We start from the raw sequence: 26,698 nt of genomic DNA on the forward strand, positions 1-26,698 counted from the left end.
CACAGCCTCCCTAGGTTCAATCATGAAGAAATAGAATTTCTGAACAGACCAATATCAAGTACCAAAATTGAAGTAGGAATAAAAACCTTCGTTTAAAAAAAAAGGAGTCTAGGATGAGATGGATTCACACCAAAATTTTACCAGATCTACAAGAAGAACTGGTGCATATCCTACAGAAATTATTTCACATAATCAAGAAGGAAGAAATCCTCCCAAACATGTTGTATAAACTTAACATCACCCTGATATCAAAACCACGAAAGAATGTGACAAAAATAGAGAACTACAGACCAATATCCCTTATGAATATAGATGCAAAAATTCTCAAAAAAATCCTAGGAAACCAAATTCAGGTGCTTATCAAAAAATAATCCATCATGACCAAGTGGGCTTCATCCCAGAGATGCAGGGATTGATAAACATATACAAACCTATAAATGTAATTCACCACATGATCCTCTCAATAGATCCAGAAAGAGAATTTGACAAAATTCAGAACCTTTTTCTGATAAGAACACTTAACACAATGAGCATAGATGGGACTTACCTAACAATGATACAAGCCACATATGACAAACCCACAACAAACATCATACTGAACAGGGAAAAATTGAAAGCATTCTCACTTAGAATTGGAACCAGACAAGGTTGCCCTCTATCACTGTTTCTATTCAACATAGTACTGGAAGTCCTAGCCAGAGCAATCAGACAAGAGAAGGAAATCAAGGGCATCCAAATGGGGGCAGAAGTGGTAAAACTATCTCTTTTTGCTGATGATATGATCGTATATCTAGAAAACAGCAATGATTCTGCCATGAGACTACTGGAATTGATAAACAAATTCAGCAAAATCTCAGGTTACAAAATCAATGTACACAAATCAGTAGCATTCCTCCCAGCCAACAAGAAACTAAGAACCATAATAAAGACCCAATACTTTTAATGATAGCAACAAAGAAAATAAAATACCTAGGAATATATTTAACTAAGGAAGAAAAAGACTTCTACAGGGAAAATTATGAAACACTGAGGAAGGAAATAGCAGAAGATGTAAACAGGTAGAAAACCATACCATGCTCATGGGTCACCAGAATCAACATTGTTAAAATGTCTATACCACCCAAAGTGATCTACAGATTCAATGCAGTCCCTATTTAAATAGCAACATCATTTTTTTGCAGATCTAGAGAAAATAGTTATATACTTCATATGGAACCAGAGAAGACCCCATATAGCAAAAGCAATCTTAAGCAAAAAGAAAAAATTGAGAGGCATCAATTTTCCAGACTTCAAGCTATACTACAAGGCTATAGTAACTAAAACAGCATGATACTGGCACAAGAACAAAGACCAATGGAACATAACTGAGAACTTAGATATAAAACCATCCTCATATAGGCATCTAATCTTTGACAAAGGAGACAAAAACATATACAGGAGAAAAGAATCCTTATTCAATAAATGGTATTGAGAAAATTGGAGAGCCACATGTAGAAGACTGAAACAGGATCCACACCTCCCACCTCTTACAAAAATCAACCCATGGTGGCTAACAGACTTAAACCTAAGGCGTGAAACTATAAGAAGTATAGAAGAAAATGTTGGAAAAACTCTTATAGACACTGGCATAGGCAAAGAGCTTATGTACAAAGAAGACTCAAAAGGCAATCAAGCAACAAAAAAATAAACAAATGGAGCCTGATCAAATTAAAAAGCTTCTGCATGGCCAAGCAAACTATCACGAGAGCAAACAGACAACCTACAGAATGGGAGAAAATATTTGCATGTTACACATCCGATAAAGGGCTGATAACTAGAATCTATAGAGAAATCAGGAAAATCAGCATGAAAAAAATCAAACAACTCTATCAGAAAGTGAGCAAAGGACATGAACAGAAACTTTTCAAAAGAAGATAGACTAATGGCCCACAAATATACAAAAAGAATGTACAACATCTCTAACCATCAGGAAAATGCAAATCAAAACCACAATGAGTTATCACTTGTCTCCAGTGAGAATGGCCTTTATCAAAAAGTCTCAAAACAATAAATATTGGTGTGGATGCAACTGCTGATGGGACTGCCAACTAGTACAACCTCTGTGGAAAGCAATATGGAGATACATCAAGGAGCTACAAGTAGAACTGCCATTTGATCCAGCAATCCCATTACTGGGCAGCTACCCAAAAGAAAAGCAGATATTCTATAAAAAAGACATCTGCACTCAAATATTTATAGCAGCAGAATTCACAATTGCAAAGATATAGAAACAACCCGAGTGCCCATCAATACATGAGTGGATTAATCAAATGTGGTATATGTATACCATGGAGTCCTACTCATCCGCAAAAAAACAACGGTGATATAGCACCTTTTGTATTACCCTGCATAGAGCTGGAGCCCATTCTCCTAAGTGAAGTAGCCCAAGAATGGAAAAACAAGTACCACATGTATTCACCATCAAATTGGTACTAATTGAGGAACACTAAAGTGCACATATAATAACAACATTCACTGGATGTCGGGCACATGGGAGGGGGGCAGGAGGTTATGGGTATATACACACCTAATGGGTGTGGTGTGCACTGTCTGTGGGATGGCCATGCTTGAAGCTCTGACTCAGGTGGAGCACGGACAATATACGTAACATAAATATTTGTACCCTGTAATATGCTGAAATGAAAAAAAATTAAAATAAATAAACGAATGGGACCTAATTAAATTAAAAAGCTTCTGCACAGCCAAAGAAACAGTCACGAAAATAAACAGACAGCCTACAGAATGGGAAAAAATTTTCACATACTACACATCAGATAAAGGTCTGATAACAAAAATCTATTTAGAACTCATGAAAATCAGCAAGAAAAAATCAAACAACCCTATCAAAAAATGGGCAAAGAATATGAATAGAAATTTTTCAAAAGAAGATATAAGAATGGCCAACAAACATATGAAAAAATGCTCAATGTCTCTAATCACCAGGGAAATGAAAATCAAAACCACAATGAGATATCACTTAACTCCAGTGAGAATGGACTTTATCAAAAAGTCCCAAAACAACACATGTTGGCGTGGATGTGGAGAGAAAAGAACACTCATACACTGCTGGTGGGACTGCAAACTAGTGCAACCCCTGTGGAAAGCATTATGGAGATACCTTAAACAAATTCAGATAGACCTACCATTCGATCCAGCAATCCCATTGTTGGGCATCTGCCCAGAAGAACAAAAGTCATTCTACAACAAAGACACCTGTACCCAAATGTTCATAGCAGCACAGTTCACAATTGTAAAGATGTGGAAACAACCCAAATGCCCATCAATCCATGAATGGATTAGTAAACTGTGGTATATGTATACCATGGAGTATTACTCAGCTATAAGAAATAACGGTGATACAACATCTCTTTGGTTCTCCTGGAGAGAATTGGAACCCATTAGATTAAGTGATGTATCCAAACAATGGGTAAACAAACATCACATGTACTCACCAGAAAATTGGTTTCCCTGATCATCACCTAAATGCACATCGGGGAAGGGTACCAATTAGATATCAGACTGAGATGGGGGGTGGAGGGAGGGGGTGGGTGTATGCCTACATGATGAGTGCGTTGCGCACCATCTGGGGAATTGTCATGCTTGAGGGTGCTGACACGGGGAGGTGAGGGGTTGGGGGAGGGGATGGAGGTATGACTACATGGTGAGTGCCAGGCGAACTGTCTGGTGAATGGACATGCTTGAGCCTCTGACTTGGGGGGATCAGCAGGACATGGAGATTGTATATAACCTGAACTTATGTACCCCCATGATGAGCTGAAATAAAAATAAATAAATAAATAAAAATTAAAAAATAGAATAAACAAAGGAAAGCTGGAAAATCATTATTAATGTCAGACAAAGAAGGCCAGGAAAATAAATATTTTATTATATAATGATAAATACATCAATATATTGAAAAGATATATTCATCTTAAATATGTATTATATATCCCCAATAATGGTGCTTCTGAATACATAAAACAAAAAATGACAGAATTAAAAGAATAAAGTTTGCAATTACATTGGAGATTCTCATACTCCTTTGTCCATCAATAAATGACAGAAAAAGGTAGAAAATCAGTGAAAATATAGAATAGTTGAACATTATTGTGATAGCCCATTCAGCTGCTATTACAAGATACAATAGACTAGATAGCTTATAAACAATAGTAACTTTTTTTTCACAGTTCTGGGAGCTGGAAAACCTAACAACAAGGTGGCAGTAGATTCAGTGTAGGCAAACAATAGAAAGTATTAATGAAAGTAAGTACTGGCCGGGCGCGGTGGCTCACGCCTGTAATCCTAGCTCTGGGAGGCCGAGGCGGGTGGATCGCTCGAGGTCAGGAGTTCGAGACCAGCCTGAGCAAGAGTGAGACCCCGTCTCTACTAAAAATAGAAAGAAATTATCTGGCCAACTAAAAATATATATACAAAAAAAAAAAATTAGCCGGGCATGGTGGCTCATGCCTGTAGTCCCAGCTACTCGGGAGGCTGAGGCAATAGGATCGCTTAAGCCCAGGAGTCTGAGGTTGCTGTGAGCTAGGCTGATGCCACGGCACTCACTCCAGCCCGGGCAACAAAGTGAGACTCTGTCTCAAAAAAAAAAAAAAAAAAAAAAAAAAAGAAAGTAAGTACTGATTCTTTGGGAAGATCAGCAAAAATGCCCAGGGTTGTGTGTGTGGCAGTCTATAGAGGGGTTCAGAATGCTGGTGAAGCATATCCACTGCTTTGGGAAGTCTTCAAGAAAGTTATCCTGCACACTCTGTGGGTAGCTCTCTCAACAGAGTCCAAGATCTGGTTAGCAGGAACTGTGGCTGGCTGTTTGAGAACCACACCACAGTTTCTGTGCAGTTCCTCCCTTTCTCCTCGCTCCTACTGCCCCCAGGTGATTCAGCTACGTCTATCCCTTCAATGTTCTGAGAAGGGTGAAACAGAAATGGGACTCTGGGCAGCATCCCACAAAGCTGGGGAAGCCAGGCACTCACTTCGTTCTCACCGTCCTCTACAGTAGAAGTCACAAGCAAAAGATACCTCTTTTGGCACCAAGATGTGCCACCTTGGAGAAGGGGTAATACAGATAAAATGAAACTGTTCTTCTTACCCTCTTCAATGCATCCAATCTCAGATAATTGCTCCACCAGGGTGCTGGAATCTCAGGTGGATTCTGAGGCCTTCACAAAGGTGTTTCTTGTTCATGTGTGGTTGCCTAAATCAGTGTTTTTGTTGGGGGATGAAAGCTGGAACATTCTTGTGTGCCATCTTAATAATGTCACTCTTTTCCTCTTCTTTTTTTTTTATTTGTATAATTTTAAAGGGTTCAAGTGCAGTTTTGTTACATGGATATATTGCATAGTGGTGAAGTCTGGGCTTTTAGTATAACTATCATCTGAATAATGTACATTGTGTGAGTAATTTCTCATCCCTTTCTCCTCTCCCACCCTCCTACTCTTCCAAGTCTCCAATGTCTGTTATTCCATACTCTATGTCCATGTGTACACATTATTTAGTTTCCACTTATAAGGGAGAACATGAAGTATTTGACTTTCTGTTTCTCAATTTTTTCACTTAAGATAATGGCCTTCAATTCCATCCATGTTACTGCAAAAGATATGATTTTATTCTTTTTGTAGCTATTAATAAATAGTATTCTATTGTGTGTGTGCACGTGTGTGTGCATGCCACATTTTCTTTTCTTATTCATCTGTTGATGGACACTTAGACTGATTCCAAATCTTTGCCATTGTCAATAGAGTGGCGATAAATGTAGAAGCGAGAGTATTTTTTTGATATAATGATTTATTTTCATTTGGGTAGATATCCAGCAGTGGGATTGCTGGATAAAATGGTAGTTCTATTAATATTTTTAGTTCTTTGAGAAATATCAATACTGTTTTCCATAAAGGTTGTACTAATTTTGACTCCCACCAACAGTATGTAAGTCTTCCTTTTCCCCTCGTCATTGCCAACATGAGTTATTGTTTGACTTTTTAATAATAACCATTCTGACTGGTGTGAGATGGTATCTCATTGTCATTTTAATTTGCATTTCTCTGATACTTAGTGATGTTGTGCATTTTTCATATTCTTGTTGGCCATTGGTACATGATGTGTTTTCCTGTCTCACCCCATCCTGGCAATGAGGGTTTTCATTTTGATCAGATACTGCTGTTTTATTTGCAGGTTACAATGTAGCCAAGAGACTCCAGCCTCAGGGCTTGAAGGTAAAACTTTATGGCCTCTGGCGGTGGATGAGGTGCAGTCTTCCCCCACATAGCTCACTAGCTCTCCTGCTCTCTGCAGCAGCAAAGCCACGGATCACTGCAAAGAACAGAGAAGGCCCCATCTTTCTTGCTGGAGGCCCCCTACCAGTGGAGTCTCAGTCGCCCCTCACAGCCACAGATAGGCTGCCTGCCAGCTCACCTGTATCACCTTCCCTGAGCAGCAGTAGTGGATCTGTCTGCAGCAGAGAGTGGAAGGGAAGGAGAAGTCTCCCTCTTTATGCTTGGGCTGGAACACAGAAGCCCCACTATGGAGGGTGAGATGGGATTTCACTGTTCATTTGCAGAGCCCAGCACAGAGTCAAGTCCCGGCGGGAAGCGGAGCCACCCCTCACAACCCCAAGCAGGGCGCTCTCAGGCACCGAAAAGCAAGCGCATGCTTTGGTTTCCTTGTCCCAGGGGCTGACCCCTGGGCGCTGCACTCTCTCTTCCCTCCAGGGGCTGACCCCTGGGCGCTACACTCTCCTTCCCTTAGGAACAGTGCTCCTTGAGGCCTGGATTGACGGGTCCAGCTGACGCTGTGCCGCAGCTGCCCTCCCAGCGGGTGCTGGGGCACATCAGTGGGAGCTACTAGGATGTGGTGACACAAAGGCTGAGGTTCCCTGGGGAGAACACAGTTCCCTGATGGCTGTGCCATCACAGTGGTCCCTTGCTGCTGCCGCTCGAGGGAGGATGAGCGGCCCGATGTGAGTTGTCAGTCTGGTGTGATGGGCTCGAGAAGTCCCCACATCACACTCACACCAGTGTCCAGGTTGGCGAGGGTGGAGGAGCTCTCCAACAGCTGGGATACTGGCAGTTCGCAGGAGGGATGAGGGGAGCCAAAACACTCCCACTCACTTTTTTCAGGCAATACCAAGTCCCTTCAGCCTCCTATCCTGTCTCTGCTTCCTGATTCCGTGTGTGTGTGTGTGTGTGTGTGCGTGTGTGTGTGTGTGTGTGTCAGTCAGTCTTCTCCTCATGAATTCTCTGTTGGGTTCTTGTAGTCTCTCTTTGATATTCTATTCCAGTTATGACTATCTATTCATAATTTTGGTTCTTCTTTCTGAGAACTGGTGTCTTATGTCTCCAGTCAGCCATTTTGAACCCTCCTCTTCTTCTTCTTAAAATCAACTAATCCCATCATGGGAGGCCCCACCCTCAGGACCTCAGTGAAACCTAATTGTGTAATACGTCCCAAAGATACCACCTCTAAATACCATCACACTAGGGGGTAGGGCTTCAACATATGAATTTGGGGGAGACATGGTCAGTCCATAAACCTGGTAAGATTTCAAGACCAAGAATAAGCTATAAAACCTTAAGAACAGGAAAATTTCAACAAGAAAACTGTTGAAGCTTTTTTGAACACTTTGATGTTTCTACTGACTCAATGTGAGATTTTTATGAGTAGTTAACTTAGCTCTATGATGTTCCTGTAGAGAGAAGATATACACACTATGAGAAGGCCAAGGGTGTAACCATTAGTATGATACATAAAATGGTATGAATAAACTAGAGGTAAGATTGTACTGATTCTGACCAAAGTTGATCCCTACCCTAAGAGCAGGTTAGTATCCGCTTTACCCTAATTAATGAATAGAAAGACTCTCTAAAAGAAAATTATATGCATTTGAGAATAAAGCATTGCAGTGGGAATACATATGCCATAGTAAACTATGTTCATATTCAGGGAGATAAAGGAAAACAAAGATATTTAAAGGATAAATAAGGAGGATTACATAATTGTTATGAGGTGATTATCCTCTGCTACAAGGATCATTAACAAGGGTGGTACCAGTCTGAGGTTGGAAAGGCACTTGCTGGGCAGATGTCTCATGGAAGTATTTTTGTATAAAGTTGCAGTAGCCTTTGTGCAAGCTTGAAGGTTTTGTAGTCTTTTGCTATAGAGTCTGTTATCAAGCATTTATTTATGAGACCACTCCCTTCATGGCCTTCCCAGATATATATGTCACATTTTTTAATACAAGTGACTCCATTTTGTTTCTGACAACTTTCACCCTGCTATAGTAAATTTTGCAAAATAATAATAAAGAACTGCCTTAGTTTATCAAATCAGCCAGTGGAAAAAAATATTTCAAAGGTAGCACATGCCAAAATCCTCATAACCTTCAATTTTTCAAAGTCTTCTTTCCTATGTACCATAAACATATTCTAAAACTAGAGATCTTTAGGTAATTCCAAGGAGTGGAGCTTAACATAGATATTGGCAAGTAGCAGAAACTGACTACATGTCATATAAAAAGGATTGTATCTTTTGCATTCCAGAAAAGGAATGACAAAAAGTCTCCATCTCATGTGCCAAAGGGAGAAGATTCTGAGAGAATGCCCCAATTCAACAAAAGAGAGTGCTGGGATTGATTAACTATGTCTGCTGTGAGCATAGGCTAGAGTGTTACCATGTGTACCAGGTATTCCTTCCTTCCCAGTGGCATGTTCTGAAGAGAGGATGAGGTTAGAGAGCTTCAAAAGTTTCCATGTCGTGAGTGCATTATTAAAATTCAATGTATGTATAGAATGGAATATTAGTCAATTATAAGAAATGACAGTGACCTAGTACTTCTTATGTTTTCCTGGATAGAGCTTGAGCCCATTATCTGAAGTGAGGTATCACAAGATCGGAAGAATAGGCTCCACATGTACGTGCCATCGAGTTGGCACTGACTGATCAACACTATGGTGCTCACAGGGTAGTAATATTCTCCAGGGATTAGGGGGTTGAGGGGATTAAACTCACAACTAACGGATGCGGTGAGCATTGTAGAGGGGATAGGCATGCCTCTAATCCTCACTTGGGTGAGGCAAAGACATAAAATGTAAACAAAATGTTTGTGCCCTCATAATATCCTGAAATAAAGAGAAGTAATATAAAAAAAAGTTTCCATGTTGGATTTGGCAGCAAAATAAATTTAAAATAATGACAGAAATTCTAAAGGACTTTAAACTTAGCTCTAGTCAATTAATAGCATTTTGTGCTTTTGGACATGACAGGTTGTATCTGAGTACTTGTCCACAAATCCTTACCCAGAAGGCATTACCATGATCTAATTAGGCCCAAACTAGTGATACTACGAAATGAATACATACTAGTTAGTCAGTAATGTGTATTACTTTTTTTCTGACAATGAGTATTATATTTTTCATTAGCACATTTTAAAAAATTATCCTATTATCAGAAATATTTGAATAGATTATCAAATTGAATAAATGCTAATGGACCCTACTGCTACATAAAACAGTTAATTTTACCATAGTACTTTAGAGAAAAAAAAGAATGCTAGCATTTCTCTTAGTTAGGACCCTGTTAATTAGACAACTTCGTACAAGGTACGAATTGGACAACCATATCTGGTAGCTCTGAAAATATGCTTTTATTCTGATCTTTCCTACTTTCAATCTTTTCTCTGTCAACAAAATTTTTCCTTATGAATTGAACTTGCTACTTAGCATTCCTTCAGTATTTGAGCAAATAATATAATATTATACAAATTAATGTACTTGTTTTAGAAAGTCCTCAGAAGTATATTTCCTCTTTGGTGCTGACTGATGGGGAGAGCTAATTTTCTATGTCGAGGATAGAAAGTAGGCACAGTCGCAGTAGCTTTTCTCAATTTAATTGATCCATCTGCTTGAGAAGGTACTCCTAAGTCAGTATGGATTAGTTTCTGGGGTCACATAATAAAAAATTCCAAAATTCCAGTGCATTTTATGACAATAGAAGTTTATGTCTCTCACATAGAAAAGTTAAATTTGTCTGGAATCCAGTCTCCTGTATTTCTGATCCAATGTCCTTTAGCTTTGGCACTTGTCCTTCTCCTTAGGCTGTTGACTATAGATTCAGCCATCACATTGAGTTCTAGAGCAGCTGGGTGAATGGAGGAGGGTCAAAATAAGGCATTCCCCTTCCCTTTAAGGAGACATTACCTTTAAGAAGATATCCCAACCTACTTCAATTTAGGTCTTATTGGCCAGAATTAGTTATAGGGTGCACCTACCTGCAAGAGAAGCTATGAAATATGTTCTCTAACTGGATGCATTTGCCATGCTAAATAAATTCTTTATTCTGTTACTAAAGACATGGAGAATATTAGAGAAGATAACTGACTTGTCCAATCTTCATAAACCTAATAAAAATACCCTTGGCTGTATATCTGATTCAGGGAATAATTATAAGAACTACATTTTAATCACTTTCAAGCAATCAGGTTCTACTCAGGAGTACTAAAAGCAAAAAGGATAAGCCAAAATATATAAGATTGGAACAATGAATTCTTTTGGTGAAACTCCAAAGAGGATATTATGCCTAGTTTATTTAAGGGGACTGCAATAAGGGGAATTTCCTATCCAAGTGATATAATACTTTCCTCTTACCTATTCTTTCTTGTTTGCCTTTATATTATTTAAACAATGTATAGTCAACACCTTACTTACTTTTTTATATTAATAAGCATTCAGTACCTTACTCAGTTCTTTCACTATCCTAATACTGTATATACTTTTGACTTTCCATTTTATTGTGCTTATTTTTAATAAAAACAAGTAGGTACTTTGTGAAAGTCATGTGTGACTATTAGATTATCATGATTTATTAATTTGAATCTTTTATAATAATCTGAGTAAATATTAACTTCATCAACATAACATGACATGAAAGCTATTTATATCGTTTTCATAACAATTTTTGATGACTATTATGCTTAATTCAAACAAAAATTAAAACCTGAATATTTTTTAATATTAATAGTTTAGAACAGTCAAAGAATTAGTTGCAATAATATATTTCACCTGAATTCATATCATATTATGTGCATAGCCTGTGATAACAGTCACCATTGATATAGGTTATTCATTATATTTAACTGTTGATTCATCTGCCTTTTACATTTTCTTCTTTTGCTTCCAAAATGTTAGTATCTGCCTACAAATAGAGACAGAAACAGACCTGTCTATGACAACTCTCAAGAGAGAACCAAACTGCTTCCTGACACTCTCCAGTGAGGGAAAAGCATGTCTCTTGGGGGAGGTGGCAAGATAAGATTCAGAATATAGAGGAGAATCAAAGTATAACATATTCAGATCTTATTGCTTTTAAGAAAGAATTAGGTAACTGGCACAGGCTTGCATGCTTTTGTGTGTGTGTAGCTGAGGGTATTGCTATGAGAGACACGATACTCTCTCATGAGACATACAATCTTCCTGAGATCAGACGTCATCACTGACTGCAGCAAAGGCTTCTCAGTGCACAGTCTTAGAAATGAAGATGGGGCAGATTTATATCCTCTGAATTTGGGGAAGTTATAAGGAGAAGGTGCAGAGATAATCAGGGAGTGGCTCATCAGAAGCAAAAACCATCTACTTTTCCCTCTCAACTGTTATGATTAAAGGTATGTGACATAGTTGATGTCTTAAGAAGGCTGTGCAAGCTGGTGAGTTAAAGTGTGAATATAGACAGCCAGTGCCTAAAGCATTTTTCAGTTTAGGTCATTATTTTAATTAGTTATTTTCTCCTTTTCTGAAGAATATAATAATTTACTCAGTCTCCCAGCACCCCTGTCATAAAATTGCTGTAAGTTGTTCTAAATTAATAATTTAATAGGACATTGATATACCTCTATCATTGAGGAATGGAAATACCTAGATTATCTTATACGTGTTAATTCAGTGAAATGATAAAACAGTTTCTACTGCATTATGTTAAGGTATCACCTGGTCGATATTTGGTCCTTGATAGAATAACTATGAGGAAATTATGGAAAGCAGTCGGTAGTCCTCTCAATACTCTTTTAATGACCAATTTACATAAATTGCATGTAATATCAAAGCATTCTAAAAATAATGATTACATAATAATGAAGGTTAACATTTATTGTTTCTTGTATGCTAGGAATTGCACTAAGTGTTTTAGATACACCTAATAACATATCACATGCTTTCCCTGATAGGAAACAAAGAAACATTTCACTGTGAAAACAGATGAAATAAAGTACTGAACCAGTCAAGGTACATTTCTAATATGTGGAACCAACCCAAAATGAATGATCTGTGCCAGACTATTTCCAAAGCAGAACTATAGAGAGTGTGCTCACCTTGGATCTTGGGGCTGTGTAAGGTGGCATGTGAAGACAAGTCATTGAGCTATCAAAATTATCTTATCTCCTTCCTTTATTTCTTTTATACATCCAACTACCACTGAAAGTCCATCTTATGATTTAAAACTTCATAAACATGGCAGTGCTTAGTGACCACTTAATCTTTTACAACATTGAATCAGATTCTATAAAATATAATTTATCATTGGGCATAAAACTCTGACTCTTAATATAGATTATTTTATAGACTGATAATAACAGAGAATATTGCATGTAATGGAGGTTTTGAATTTTAATGGCCATTTCTTACTTTTTTTTCATGGTTTGTCTCTACAATGTTTGCATTTTTAAATCAAAATAATTCAGCAAGATAGATAGGAAGGGCATCATCATTCTACCCTTACAACAAAATGATGAATCAGAAACTTTAAGTCAAGAAAATATATCAGGTGAGAGACAGAAGTAATATCCATGCCAAATTACTCTCCTGTCTGCCAATGCTCCTTTCTACAGACCCCTGATGCCTGCTTTGAGCATATTACTCTCTTTTCATAGGTAATTATGGAAATAAAACATTCTTGATGTGTATACAAAGCCGACCTCTCCTAATGGATCTCAGTGGCCCCAGACTAAGGTCAACAGAGGAGGGAATCCTAAAAGCAATACAAAATGTAATAAAATGATAAGATTTTACCTGGTTCAGTATTATTTCAAGTGACAGGGAGAGAGAAGAAAATTTTACAATTATGTTCTCATTTCCATTGAGTCCTATACATTTGTTTTTATGTGATTCAGTATTTATTTCTGAACAGAGTACCATTCTTTGTCAGTTTATTTTGAAGTACTCATAGACATGCACTATCTCTGGTATTCTATATTTTTCAGTTCTTGTCATTGAACTTTGCAAGGTTTTAAAGTGTACTTATGGGATGTATATTTTTATTTATCCTGTAGTCCTAAAACTTTCAGATGATTCATGGAATGCATTAGCCCTGTGCAGAGAGTCCTCATGTGTGTCCCATCCTCTAGTAGGTACCTCCCATTCCCCAACATGCCCTGACCCTCATCCCCAACACAGACATTTGAATTTTCTGTCTCCAGTCTAAATGGGATACGGGTATTTATAAAACGAAAACTTCACCAGTTAGGAAACAGACATTCTTCCTTTACGGCTGGGCTTTTCCCCTTGATCCCTCTGTCAGTGTCACTGATGAAACTGCAGTTCTTCCCAAAGGCAGGAAAATGTAATGGGTAAAATACATGCCTGTACATTTAACTGACAAATGGGAAGACAACCTCTCCACATCCATAACTTTCTTTACAACTGCATAAACTATTATTGAAGAGTCAGGATATTTAGGAAACTCTTTTGAGTTAAACAGAAAGGTAAGCAAGCCATTATCTTGGTTTTCTTTGCCTCAGTCTTGAGTGAATTGTGTGGCTACATGGGAAACACAGATATTGAAATTAATTGCAATGCGGGTAAAATGTTGATAAGTGCTTTAGTGTGGGTGTAAATGCATTCTGGTAGACTAACTGATGTGCAAGCAATTTTTCCAACTGCCATATACATTGAGGGTCCATGTAATCACGCACAGTTGCCACTTCATACTTAACAGTGTTTTGAGTCAATCCACTTGTTCTCCATCCTTAATTTTTTATTAATAGAACTTTTAGATAGATGAGTGGATACCCAATTTAATAGATTAAAATGATCTGTAATACACAACTATTTTCCTCCAGGTTGTAACATTCAGGTGGCATTTTTAAGTACATATGTATGCATGTATCTGCATTTCCTGTCTCCACGATGGCAGATGAATAGACACAAACATGAAATAGAAATGAAGATAATGAATAGGAGGAATGATTAGAAATTGCAATGTAAAATTCTCCAAGAGGGAGTATATATGAGGGTAAATCTATTATGACAGCATATGTGTGTACATGTATGGCTATAGCTAGTACTTTTTGAGCACATAATCACTTTCCAAAGTGCCTATGGAAATTAGCTTACTTAATCCTCATAACAACTTCATGAGAAAGGCACTATTATCACCTCCTTGTATAAATGGACAAACTGAAGAACAGAAAGTTAAAGTGAATGTTAACTTTGGTCCAGCATTAGATGGCTGTACTAGGATTCGAACCCACATAGAATATCTCCAGAATATCCTTAACCATTATGCTACTTGGTATGCATCTAAATGTGTGCTTCTCTCTGTGGGTATACTGATGTGTATATGTGAGAATGTGCACTTTGTATATATGCTTTTTAGATGAATTTATTGTGTTTATTGATAATTTGGAAACTTTAAAAGCATATTTTTGCATTATTTTTACCAGCTTCAAACATTACTGTGGTATGAACAATGAAGCAGGATAAACACATGCAACATAAATGTGATCTCACGTCACACTAATGAACAAGGAGACTCCAGGACAACTGTAATCCCCTCATTCTTTGCCCTTTTCAGGTAAAACATTGTTTAGATTTTGGGTTGATGACATTTCAAAAAGAACAACCCAAAGTATAGTACACCCACAGAAAGAGCAAAGAATGTCTTCTCAGCAGTTGACAGTCAAGGTTAGATTGCAGAATTATTAATATAATAATTACTCATTGAGAGAAAAATAACTGTGGCATTTGAGATACCTGAGGGAGATCAGATTTAACTTCAAAAAATAAAATATGCTCCAATGAGCAGAATATATAGGCAGTCAGAGTAAAATTTAGAATTAAAGCTTTTTTTCATAAGGGTGCTAGATACAGTGGTAAGCCGAAATAAATAAATAAACAAAATCCCACACTCAGTGTCTATGTCTGTCTGAAGCTACCCTCAGGAAAACATTAGCAAGTACTTGTGACTGGAGTGGTATAAGTGCTATTAAGTTATGAGATGGTGGGAACACAGTGGTGGGGTGTGTAACTGACTAGCATGGGCATGAGAGAGGGCAGGAGTTGGGCAGAGTTTCCAGAGAAGAGACAAAGCTACACTGGAACTTGAACATAGATAGGGAATTAACTAGCTGGACAAGAAGGAAACAAATGTTCTGCCCCCATGGGAAAATGAGCACCAAGAAAAGGAAATATGTGCAGGCAAGGCACATACTAAAAGATGTGCATAGGTCAATATGACTGTAACAAGAGGTCCGCTTGCGTGAGATAAAAGTTTCTATCAATTGTCAGTGACGTGATTAATATATTTTCATTAATCATTTTAATAGCTCTGAATTTTAACTTTCAGGCAATGGTAACTTTCATTTAGCATAGAACATTCTGATGGAGAAAGGATGGCAGATAAGAAATATTGAAGGCAAAGAAATAGTTGCAATGACAGAATTATCTCAGCAGAACAATGTAGTATGGTATGAATGTCTGTGATGCAGTATTCACCTGGCTACCCTCCTTGCTTTTCACATCTTAACTCATGCTGCTCATTCTCAGTAACCCTCTGTGACCACCTAATCTAAATCGGTCAGACACACCCTAGTTTTAATTCTCCGCATTGCAACAATTATTTATTTATCAAATGATTGTTTAATTTATTTTCCTTTACTGAAATATAAGTTGCATTTGGGTAAAATGGTTTTTGTTCATTGCTGAATCCCAAGAACTACAATAGTAACTGCTAAATACTCTGGGCTCAATACTTGCTGAATGAATGGATGAAGAAAGCAAGTCAGTGGCAACGGAAATGGAAAGAAATGGATAAGTACAAGAGGATCTTTATTTAGCAGTATGTGACAACTGATTAAAGGAAGGGATAAAGGAAGAATTGAGCTGAAATTAACATTTTTTCATTTTCTCTTGGTGACTAAATATACTCTGGACAAATTGACTGAGAGAGTGAACATAAAATAAGGTTTGGTTTGAAAAGGTATGCGGATAGGTGTAATTTCTGAACTTTTTGAATTTTAGAATTGCAGGTAAGAAATTTATCTCTCTGACTTACTAAAGCTCCTTAAAAGTATTATATGACTAGTTCATTCATCTAAAGGAATCTTTCTAATGACTTTGCTGTTCTCTTTTCCAGGTCATGAGCCTCAATTGCTCCTTCTGGCAGGACAACAGCATGTCTGTCAAACACTTTGCATTTGCCAAATTCTCTGAGGTCACTGAACGGTGTTTCCTTCTGTTTACCCTCATCCTACTCATGTTTTTCGCATCACTCACGGGCAATGCTCTCATAGCCCTTGCCATCTGGACCAACCCAGGCCTCCACACCCCCATGTACTTCTTCCTGGCCAACTTGTCTCTCCTGGAGATCGGCTACACCTGCTCTGTCATACCCAAGATGCTGCAGAGCCTTGTGAGCGAGGCCCGAGGAATCTCTCGGGAGGGCTGTGCCACACAGATGTTTTTCTTTACCTTTTTTGCCATCAGTGAGTGCTGCCTTTTGGCAGCCATGGCTTTTGACCGCTACATGGCCATATGCTCCCCACTCCACTATTCAACACGAATGAGTTGTGGAGTGTGTGCCCAGTTAGCAATGGTTTCTTGGGGAGTGGGATGCCTGGTAGGACTGGGCCAGACAAATTATATTTTCTCCCTGGACTTCTGTGGCCCCTGTGAAATAGACCACTTCTTCTGTGACCTCCCACCTATCCTGGCACTCGCCTGTGGAGATACGTCCCGTAACGAGGCTGCAGTCTTTGTCGTAGCAATCCTTTGCATTTCCAGCCCATTTTTACTGATCATTGCTTCCTATGGGAGAATTCTAGCTACAGTGCTGGTCATGCCTTCACCTGAAGGTCGCCACAAAGCTCTTTCCACATGCTCTTCCCACTTACTGGTAGTAACACTATTCTATGGCTCAGGATCTGTCACCTACTTGAGGCCCAAGGCTAGCCATTCACCAGGAATGGATAAACTCCTAGCCCTCTTCTATACAGTGGTGACATCCATGCTCAACCCCATCATCTACAGTTTACGGAACAAGGAAGTCAAGACAGCTCTCTGGAGAACTCTGGGCACCAAAAAAATTTTGACCCATGGATAGGAACCAGAGGATACTGGTCTTTGGAAAAGATGCACACACGATCCAAGAGTAAACAAACAAAAAACTGTGTACTCTTCTATCTGTCTTGTAAGGAGCTTAATAACAGTAATTGTAATTTTAAAGTCATCGCTGTAGTCAGAGCCAAAGTTCTGATTGCCAAATTCTAGAAGGGAATTGGCTACTAAAATTTATTTAGCTTTTTAGGTAGGTAAAACTCTACTACATTCAAATATAGAGCTTGCAAAACCTTAAAAAAAAAAGAAGAAGTTCAGTGGTTGAGCCCAACACTAGACAGATTTTCCAAAATATTCTACTCTAGGCTTAGAGTATAAATTACTGGGTTACCTCAGAAGCCTGGAAAATTCTTATTCTACATTCTCAGGCATTTTCTAGCCCCTGTGGAGCCTATCTGACTCCTGCCCTGGTCACAAGCCATGGAGCTCTTAATTCCCTCATGACTCTATGGATTGCACTATTTACTTATGTAAAAATGTTTTAAAATTCTTCAACTTTAATTATTGGTACATAATACATAGTCAAAAATTCTTTTTGTGATTTGTGTGTACCATAAAAATATGAAAACATTAAAAGAGCAAACTCAAGTTTAAGAGGTATTTATTATACAATATTAAAAGAAAAATATGGGAAATTTTTATCAAGAGTTCCCATGGTGAAAATGTTTTAAAAAGAGATTTAATATTAAAATACAAGCTTGTGGAACTAAAATTAATTAATATAAATCATTTTTAAAATTTTTATCCAATTTACAAAATTTATATAAGGGAAAATGAATCCTGACTCAATATATTTAAAGATCCTTCAAAAACGTGCTCTTAAGAGAAATGAATATCGCCACAGCACAGTTAAGAAGTTCTAGGCACCTATAGAGTCATTGCCTTGGAATTGAAAATCTAGTTCTCAGGGATGTGTTGCATTAACATATGATCTATGAGGAAATTATAACTTCTCATATAATAGTTGTAATATAACAAACTGTAAAGAACTGTAACTGCTGCCATGACCTAACTTAAGGGTATCTGCCAAACAGAGAGGTTTAATCTTCTCTCAGAATGTGATATTTCTGCTATCAGGGGATAATAGTGATGCCCACTAATCACCAAGGGGTATGTTTTCCAGATATCCAATTTTACCAAAAACTGTCTAATTTGTTAATTTAAACATAGTGCTTTGTGGTTTTTATTTATGTGAGTATAGTAATTAACAATGTAAGTAATCTGAACATGCAAAAATCACTGGTTAACAATTACATTACAATTAAAGGTAGGAATTCTATTCAGGCATTAGAGATGATAATTTATGTTGATTAATATAGAAATAAATAAATGATTTATTAAGCAACAAAGCAAGTTTAAAAATTGTATGATATGGATTTTGAAGCAAAAGATGGTGGAGTGGTGGTGACCTCCTGGATTCATGCTCCCGGAGAGGAAGACATGGATCTCAGCCTGCCACAATGCTAGGGGATCACTCACCCACAAGAACAGAGGTGTGACTCCATGGAGAATCAGTGTGGGACACAGAGAGCAAGAAAAGACTGAGGCAAACGGGAAATCAGATTGTGAAAATCTGGAGAGTGCGGGACGGACAATAGAGAGGGGAGTGTGGGACGGCTGTATCGCCTCACCAGTGAGTGAGGGGGGTTCAGCCCCACAGGAAAGCGGCTTGTTTCCCCACTGACCCCCACACCCACTGAATTAGGGATCTGCCTGAAGCCGGTGCAGAATCACCATGGGAGATGCGGGGCTCTGTGGAGAGGACACAATAGTGGGAGGCATTTTGAACCCCGCTCTGTGGGTGGACTGCAACTGGCAGGAGAGGGTTTGCACTAAGATGCAGCAAAAGACACCTGGGGGATGCCGAACTGTCTCCTTTACATGGGCGGCTGGGCTGTCTCCTTTACATGGGCGACCCTGTCGCCCCCAGCACCAGCGACCGGCAGGTGGGCAGCTGCCATTGTCGGGGTCCACAGTCTAGCCTCTGCGGAGCAATTGGGAACTGGATGGCTCCATCCCCTAGTCCGTGGACCCCCCACTAGGAGCTCCACCTTTGCATGAACACTGAGTGTTTCCCCAGGCGCGAGGGAGTGTAGTGTGGACCTTGCGGACACTGGGGCAGGGCGGAACATCGCCTCCGGGAGCTGCAGCAGCCAGGGCATTGGATGAACACGGGCAAATCCCCTCCCCCTAGCCTCTGTCTTTTACGCAGAGAGAGGCAGAAACAACCTCGGGAGAGGAAGAGGCAAAAATTGTCACTTTCCGTTTGCAATTAGAGCAGCCCAGTGACGGGACTCTCAAACTGGTTTTGGGTCAAATTAATTCTCTGGGGCTGGACCCAACAGAGGTAGCCCCCAACTGAGGTAGCAAAATACTGAACAACACGTGAAGGGCTCCCCCTAGTGACAGAGGAGGCAGCTTATCTGAGCTGCTGCACGGCTCAAGATCAGCGCACACCGCATGCCTATATTCAGGTTAAAGTGGGAAGAAGGGACCTAAGGATTGATCCAGATGGGAAGGGCTCAGCGAAAGATCTCTGGGAGTATAAAGAATCAATCAGAAATCTTGCCTTCAAAGAGGATTACTAGTTCTCTACCAATTGACACAAACCAGACTCGAAATAGCAATATGTCACAGGAAGAATTTCTAAGTGGATCATAAATAAGCTGAATATTATTCAAGAAAAAAAGGGATAAACAACAGAAAGATACCACAAAAAAAGACTCAGGACTCGGAAGAAAAATTCACTAAAGAAATTGAAATATTGAAGAAAAATCAAACTGAACTCCTAGAAATGAAGAATTTATTCAGGGAGCTGCAAAACACAGTGGAAAGTCTCAATAACAGGGTAGATCAATCAGAAGAAAGAATCTCAGAGATTGAAGATAACACTTTCCAATTAAATAAGTCAGTCACAGAGATGGAGCAAAGAAATAAGAGAAAAGACCAGACTCTACAAGAAATGTGGGATTATGTGAAGAAGCCTAATGTGAGAGTTATCGGCATTCCTGAGGGTGAAGAAGACAATAAGTAAGGGTTGAATAATCTATTTGAATACATAATTGAGGAAAATTTCCGAGGCCTTGCCAAAACTCTAGATATACAGGTTGAAGAAGCTCAAAGAACACCTGAGAGATTCATACCAAATAGGAAGACACCACGTCATGCAGTTAGCAGACTGATAAAAGTTTCTACTAAAGAGACCCTCCTTTGAGCTGTAAGTAAAAAGAAACAAGTAACATACAAGGGAAAATATATCCGAATTATGCCAGATTTCTCAACTAAAACTTTACAGGCAAGAAGAGACTGGGGCCACATTCTCACCCTTCTGAAACAGAATACTGCCCAGCCTAGAATCTTATACCCAGCTACACTCAGCTTTATATATGAAGGTGAAACTAACACATTCTCAGATAAACAAAAACTCAGAGAATTCACCAAGACAAGACCAGCTCTCCAAGAAGTACTCAAAACAGAGCTACACACGGACCAGGACAAGAAAGATCCATGAATATAAAACTACTCAAGAGAAGATAAAAACTCAGTTATTACACTGACTCAAATGAGAAAACAGAATAATGAAATTCAACCCAACATGAGGACCAGAAATCAGTCTCACTTATCAATTCTCTCATTAAATATGAATTGATTGAATTCCCCACTCAAGAGACATAGATTGGCCCAATGGTTAAAAAAATTCAAGTCAAGTATCTACTGTCTTCAGGAAACTCATCTAACCTGCAAGGATGCATTTAGACTGAAAATAAAAGGGTGGGAATCGATATTTCAAGCAAATGGAAGCCAAAAGAAAGCTGGCATGGCGGTTTTAATCTCCAATAACTTAGTTTTTAAATCAATAAAAGTAATGAAAGACAAAGATGGTTACTATATACTGGTGAAGGGTACAATTCAACAAGAAGACATAACTATATTAATATATATGCACTTAACTTAGGTGCATCCAGATTCATAAAGCAAACCCTACTTGATTTTAACAAAATGATAGGCAACAGCTCATTAATAGTTGGAGACTTTAACACGCCGCTGACATTACAGGACAGATCCTCCAAACAAAAAATAAACAAAGAAATAATGGACTTAAACAGAATGCTAGAACAAATGGACCTGACTGACATCTACAGGACATTCTACCTGAAATCCACGGAATATACTTTCCTTTCATCAGCTCATGGGACATTCTCCAAGATTGACCATATCCTAGGACATAAAGCATGTCTTAAAAAATTTTAAAAAATAGAAATTATACCATGCATCTTCTAAGATCACAGCCGAATGAAAGTAACAATGAACCCTAACAGAAATTCTCATTCCTACTCAAAGTCATGGAAGCTAAACAACCTTCTCCTGAACGATTATTTTATAAATGAAGAAATCACGATGGAAATCAAAAGATTCTTTGAATTAAATGACAAAGGAGACACAACTTATCAAAATCTGTGGGAAAAAGCTAAAGAAGTCCTGAGAGGAAAATTTATTTCCTTAAATGCCTATATCAAAAAGACAGAAAACTTACAAATACACAATCTAATGAATAGACTCAAAGAGCTGGAGAAAGAAGAACAGACCGACCCCAAACCAAGCAGAAGGAGAGAAATTATTAAGATCAAATCAGAACTGAATGAAAACGACAACAAACAAACCATAAGGGAAATTAATAAAACAAAAAGTTTCTTCTTTGAAAGAATAAACAAGATAGACACACCTCTGGGTAGGCTAACCAAGAGCAGAAAAGAAAAACCTCTAATAACCTCTATCAGGAACATGAGAGGAGAAATCACGACTGATACCACAGAGATTCATGACATCATCTATGAATTTTACAAAAATCTTTATGCACACAATTGGAAAATAAGGAAGAAATGGACAAATTTTTAGAAACACACACCCTACCCAGGCTCAACCAGGAAGAAACAGAATTCCTGAATAGACCAATATCTAGATCTGAAATCGAAACACCAATAAAAAACCTTCCCAAAAAGAAAAGCCCTGGACCAGATGGGTTCACACCTGAATTTTACCATACCTACAAAGAAGAACTGGTGCTCATCCTACATGAACTATTTTCCAATATAGAGAAGGAAGGAATTCTACCCAACAGATTTTACCAAACCAACATAATTTTAATACCAAAACCAGGAAAGGATGCAACAAAAAAAGAAAACTACAGACCAATGTCCCTTATAAATATAGATTCCAAAATTCTCAATAAAATCATAGCAAATCTAATCCAAGTGCTTATCAAAAAAATGATCAATCCCAACCAACTGGGCTTCATCCCAGAGATGCAGGGATGGTTTAACATATGCAAATCTATAAATGTAATTCTCCACATAAATAGGAACAAAAATAAAGATCATATGATCCTCTCAATACATGCAGAAAAATCATTTGACAAAATTCAACACCTTTTTATGATAAGAACACTTAACAAAATAGGCATAGATGGGGCCTATGTGAAAATGATACAAGCCGTATATGACAACCCACAGCCAACATCCTACTGAATGGGGAAAAATTGAAAGCATTCCCACTTCGAACTGGAACCAGACAAGGCTGCCCACTGTCCCCATTACTTTTCAACATAGTATTGGAAGTCCTTGCGAGAGCTATCAGACAAGAGAACAGAATCAAGGGAGTCCAAATAGGGAAAGAAGAGATCAAACTCTCACTCTTTGCTGATGATATGATGTTATATCTAGAAAACCCCAAGGATTCAACCAAGAGACTCCTTGAATTGATCAATGAATTCAGCAAAGTCTCGGGATACAAAATCAATACACACAAATCAGAGGCATTCATATATGCCAATATCAGTCAAATGGAGAACCAAATTAAGGAGTCAATACCCTTCAAAATTGCAACAAAGAAAATAAAATACCTAGGAATATGTTTACCTAAGGAGGTAAAGGACCTCTTTAGGGAAAACTATGAAACACTGAGGAAGGAAATTGCAGAACATGTAAATAGGTGGAATATCATACCATGCTCGTGGATTGGAAGAATCAGCATTGTTAAAATGTCTATAGTGCCCAAAGTTATCTACAGATTCAATGCAATCCCTATTAAATTAGCAACATCATTTTCCACAGATATAGAAAGAATAATTTTATGCTTTGAATGTAACTAGAGAAAACCCAGTTTAGCCAAAGCAATTTTAAGCAACAAAAACAAAATGGGATCTATTAATTTGTGAGACTTCAAACTATACTACAAAGCTGTGATTATTAAAACTGGTTGGTATTGTCACAAGTCCAGGGACATCGACCAGTGGAACAGAACAGAAAATCCAAATATAAAACCATCCTCATATACCCATCTAATCTTTGACAAAGCAGACAAAAACATACGCTGGGGAAAAGATTCCTTATTTAACAAATGGTGCTGGGAAAACTGGATTTCCATAAGGAGAAGACTAAAACAGAACCCACAGCTTTCACCTCTCACAAAAATGAAATCACGGTAGATAACAGACTTAAACATTAGGAGGGAAACTATTAGTATCCTAGAAGAAAATGTAGGAAAGACTCTTACAGACATTGAGCTAGGTAAAGAATTTATGAAAACGACCCCTAAGGCAATCACACCAAAAACAAAAAGAAATAAATGGGACCTGATCAAATTAAAAAGCTTCTGCACAGCCAAAGAAACCGTCATGAGAGTAAACAGACAACCTACAGAACAGGAAAAAATTTCACATACTACACATCAGACAAAGGACTGATACAAGAATATATTTAGAACTCACGAAAATCAGCAAGAAAAAATCGAACAACACTATCAAAAAGTGGGCAAAGGACATGAATAGAAACTTTTCAAAATAAGATATAAAAATGGCTAACAAACATACGAAAAAATATTCAACATCTCTAATCATCAGGGAAATGCAAATCAAAACCACAGTGAGATACCACTTAACCCCAGTGAGAATGGCCTTTATCAAAAAGTCCCTAAACCATACATGTTGTCGTGGATGTAGAGAGACAGGAACACTCATACACTGCTGGTGGGACTGTAAACTACTGCAACCCCTATGGAAAACAATATGGAGATACCTTAAACAGATTCAAGTAGACCTACCATTCCATCCAGCAATTTCACTATTAGGCATCTACCCAGATGAACAAAAGTCATTCTATAAAAAAGACACCTGCACCCAAATGTTTATAGCAGCACGATTCACAATTGCAAAGATGTGGAAACAACCCAAGTGCCCATCAATTCACGAATGGATTAGTAAATTGTGGTATATGTATACCATGGAGTATTACTCAGCTATAAGAAATAATGGTGATACGACCTCTCTTTGGTTCTCCTGGAGAGAATTGGAACCCATTATACCAAGTGAAGTATCCCAAGAATGGAAAAACAAGCATCACATGTACTCACCAGAAAATTGGTTTCCCTGATCATCACCTGAATGCACATTGGGGAATGATACCAACTGGATATCAGACTGAGGCAGGGGGTGGGGGGCGGGGATGAGTGTATGTCTACATGATGAGTGCGTTGCGCACCATCTAGGGAATGGCCATGTTTGAAGGTGCTGACTCGGGGAGGTGGGGAGTGGGGGGAGGGGATGGAGGTATGACTACATTGTGAGTACCAGGCGCACTGTGTGGGGAATGGACACACTTGAGGCTCTGACTCAAGGGGATGGTCGGGACATTGGCAATATATATAACCTGAGCTTTTGTACCCTCACAATAAGCTGAAATAAAAAAAATAAATAGGCTGCGGGGACGGGGCGCGGGGGGAAGGCTCGTCCGCAAGGCGAGCATCCTCCTTTTGTGCGAGTGCCGGCAGCTCAGCTTCTCGAAGGAACAGTGGCGTGAACCCACAGAGAATCACCGTGGGACACAGGGAACAGGAAAAAACAGAGGCGAGTGGGAAATCAGACTGAGATAATTTGGAGAGTGCGGGATGGAAAACAGACAGCGGAGTGCTGGATGGCCGTGCCCGCCTCACCAGCGAGTGGGGCGAGTTCAGCCCCACAGTAAAGCGGCTTGATCTCCCCACTGACCCCCACATCCACTAGGTCAGGGATCTGACTGAAATTGGTGCAGAATCACCGCGGGAGACGTGGAGCTCTGAGGACAGGTGACATAGGCGGGCGAGAGCTTGGACTCAGGCGGGTCTCCTTGGTGCCCTATCTCTTAAAGGGACATACGTGGACCTGCACCGAGGCGAGGGGCCGCGAGCGTGAAATATTAAAGCAGGACTTTTTTGCTTTTTTCTGCCCCTACAGCAGCTCTCCGGCCAGGGAGCTGCTGTGGGCCCTGGCGCCTGCCGAGCTCGGAACGCTCTCCCCCGGCGCCTGCGACCAGCAGACACGCAGTCGCCATCTCGGTTCCCACAGCTAAGCGGAAAGGACCTTGGACTCTGGCGGGTATCCGCGGTGCCCTATATCTTAAAGGGAAAGATGCGGACCTGCACCGAGGCGAGGGGCCGCGAGCGTGAAATATTAAAGCGGGATTTTTTTTTTTAATCTCTCTCTTTCTTTCTTTCTTTCTCTTTTCTTTCTTGTTTTCTCTTTCTTCTTCTTGTTATTCATATTCTTTCTCTTTTATTTTTTCTTTTTTCCTTTCTTTTTCTTTTCTTCTTTCCGGTGGCCCTCCAGCCCAGGAGCTACTGTATACTCCTGAGTGCTCCAGACCCCCAGCTCTGATTCCTATCGGACCCTAAAAATTGCCCCCAAGTGCCAGTGATCTGCGGGTGGGCAGCAGGAATTGTGCCGGCCAAGGTCTAACTGCTTCAGAGCCATAGGGTGCCAGGCGGCTCCCCAGGACGCTCCATCCCCTGATCCATAGACCCTCTCCAGGTCCCCTTCCCAGGTGTGAACACTGAGTGCTTCCCCAGACGCAAGAGTGTGGAGCACGGAACTTGGGAACACTGGGACAGTGTAGACCTTTGCCCGTGGGAGCTGCAGCAGCTCGGGCACTGAGTGAGTGAGGGCACTGCCTCCTCTGCCTAGCCAGTGTCTTTCCTCCAGAAAGAGACAGAAACCACACATCCAGAGGAAGAACCAAAAGACAGGGGGGAAAAAAACAATAAAAAGAGAGGGAGAAGAGGCTTTCTGCTTGCAAATAGTGTGAATCCTGCCTACTAACTGAAAGTCCCCAACACAGTGATTTAACTTGCCAAACTGGTCTTAGGTCAAGCCAACCCTCTGGGGGTGGACCCATCAGAAGCAGTCCCCAAACTGAGATAGAAAAAAACTCTAAACAACACACAACAGTCTCCCCCTCTAGATAAAGGAA

General features: G+C 39.3%; 1 protein-coding gene across 1 annotated transcript; it reads left to right on the top strand.

The window, feature by feature from the left end:
- Positions 1 to 16,443: 16,443 nt before the first annotated feature.
- LOC123632047 (olfactory receptor 10C1-like) lies at positions 16,444 to 17,406 on the top strand. The gene has a single exon (XM_045542180.1). The coding sequence runs from the start codon at positions 16,444 to 16,446 to the stop codon at positions 17,404 to 17,406; it is 963 nt and encodes a 320-aa protein (XP_045398136.1).
- Positions 17,407 to 26,698: the final 9,292 nt, after the last annotated feature.

The sequence above is a fragment of the Lemur catta genome, chromosome 2, assembly GCF_020740605.2.
Source record: "Lemur catta isolate mLemCat1 chromosome 2, mLemCat1.pri, whole genome shotgun sequence".
Classification (NCBI taxonomy): Eukaryota; Metazoa; Chordata; class Mammalia; order Primates; family Lemuridae; genus Lemur; species Lemur catta.

Excerpts from the sequence above, each read along its gene's own strand:
- LOC123632047 (XM_045542180.1), top strand. The coding sequence starts at position 16,444 with ATGAGCCTCAATTGCTCCTTCTGGCAGGACAACAGCATGTCTGTCAAA.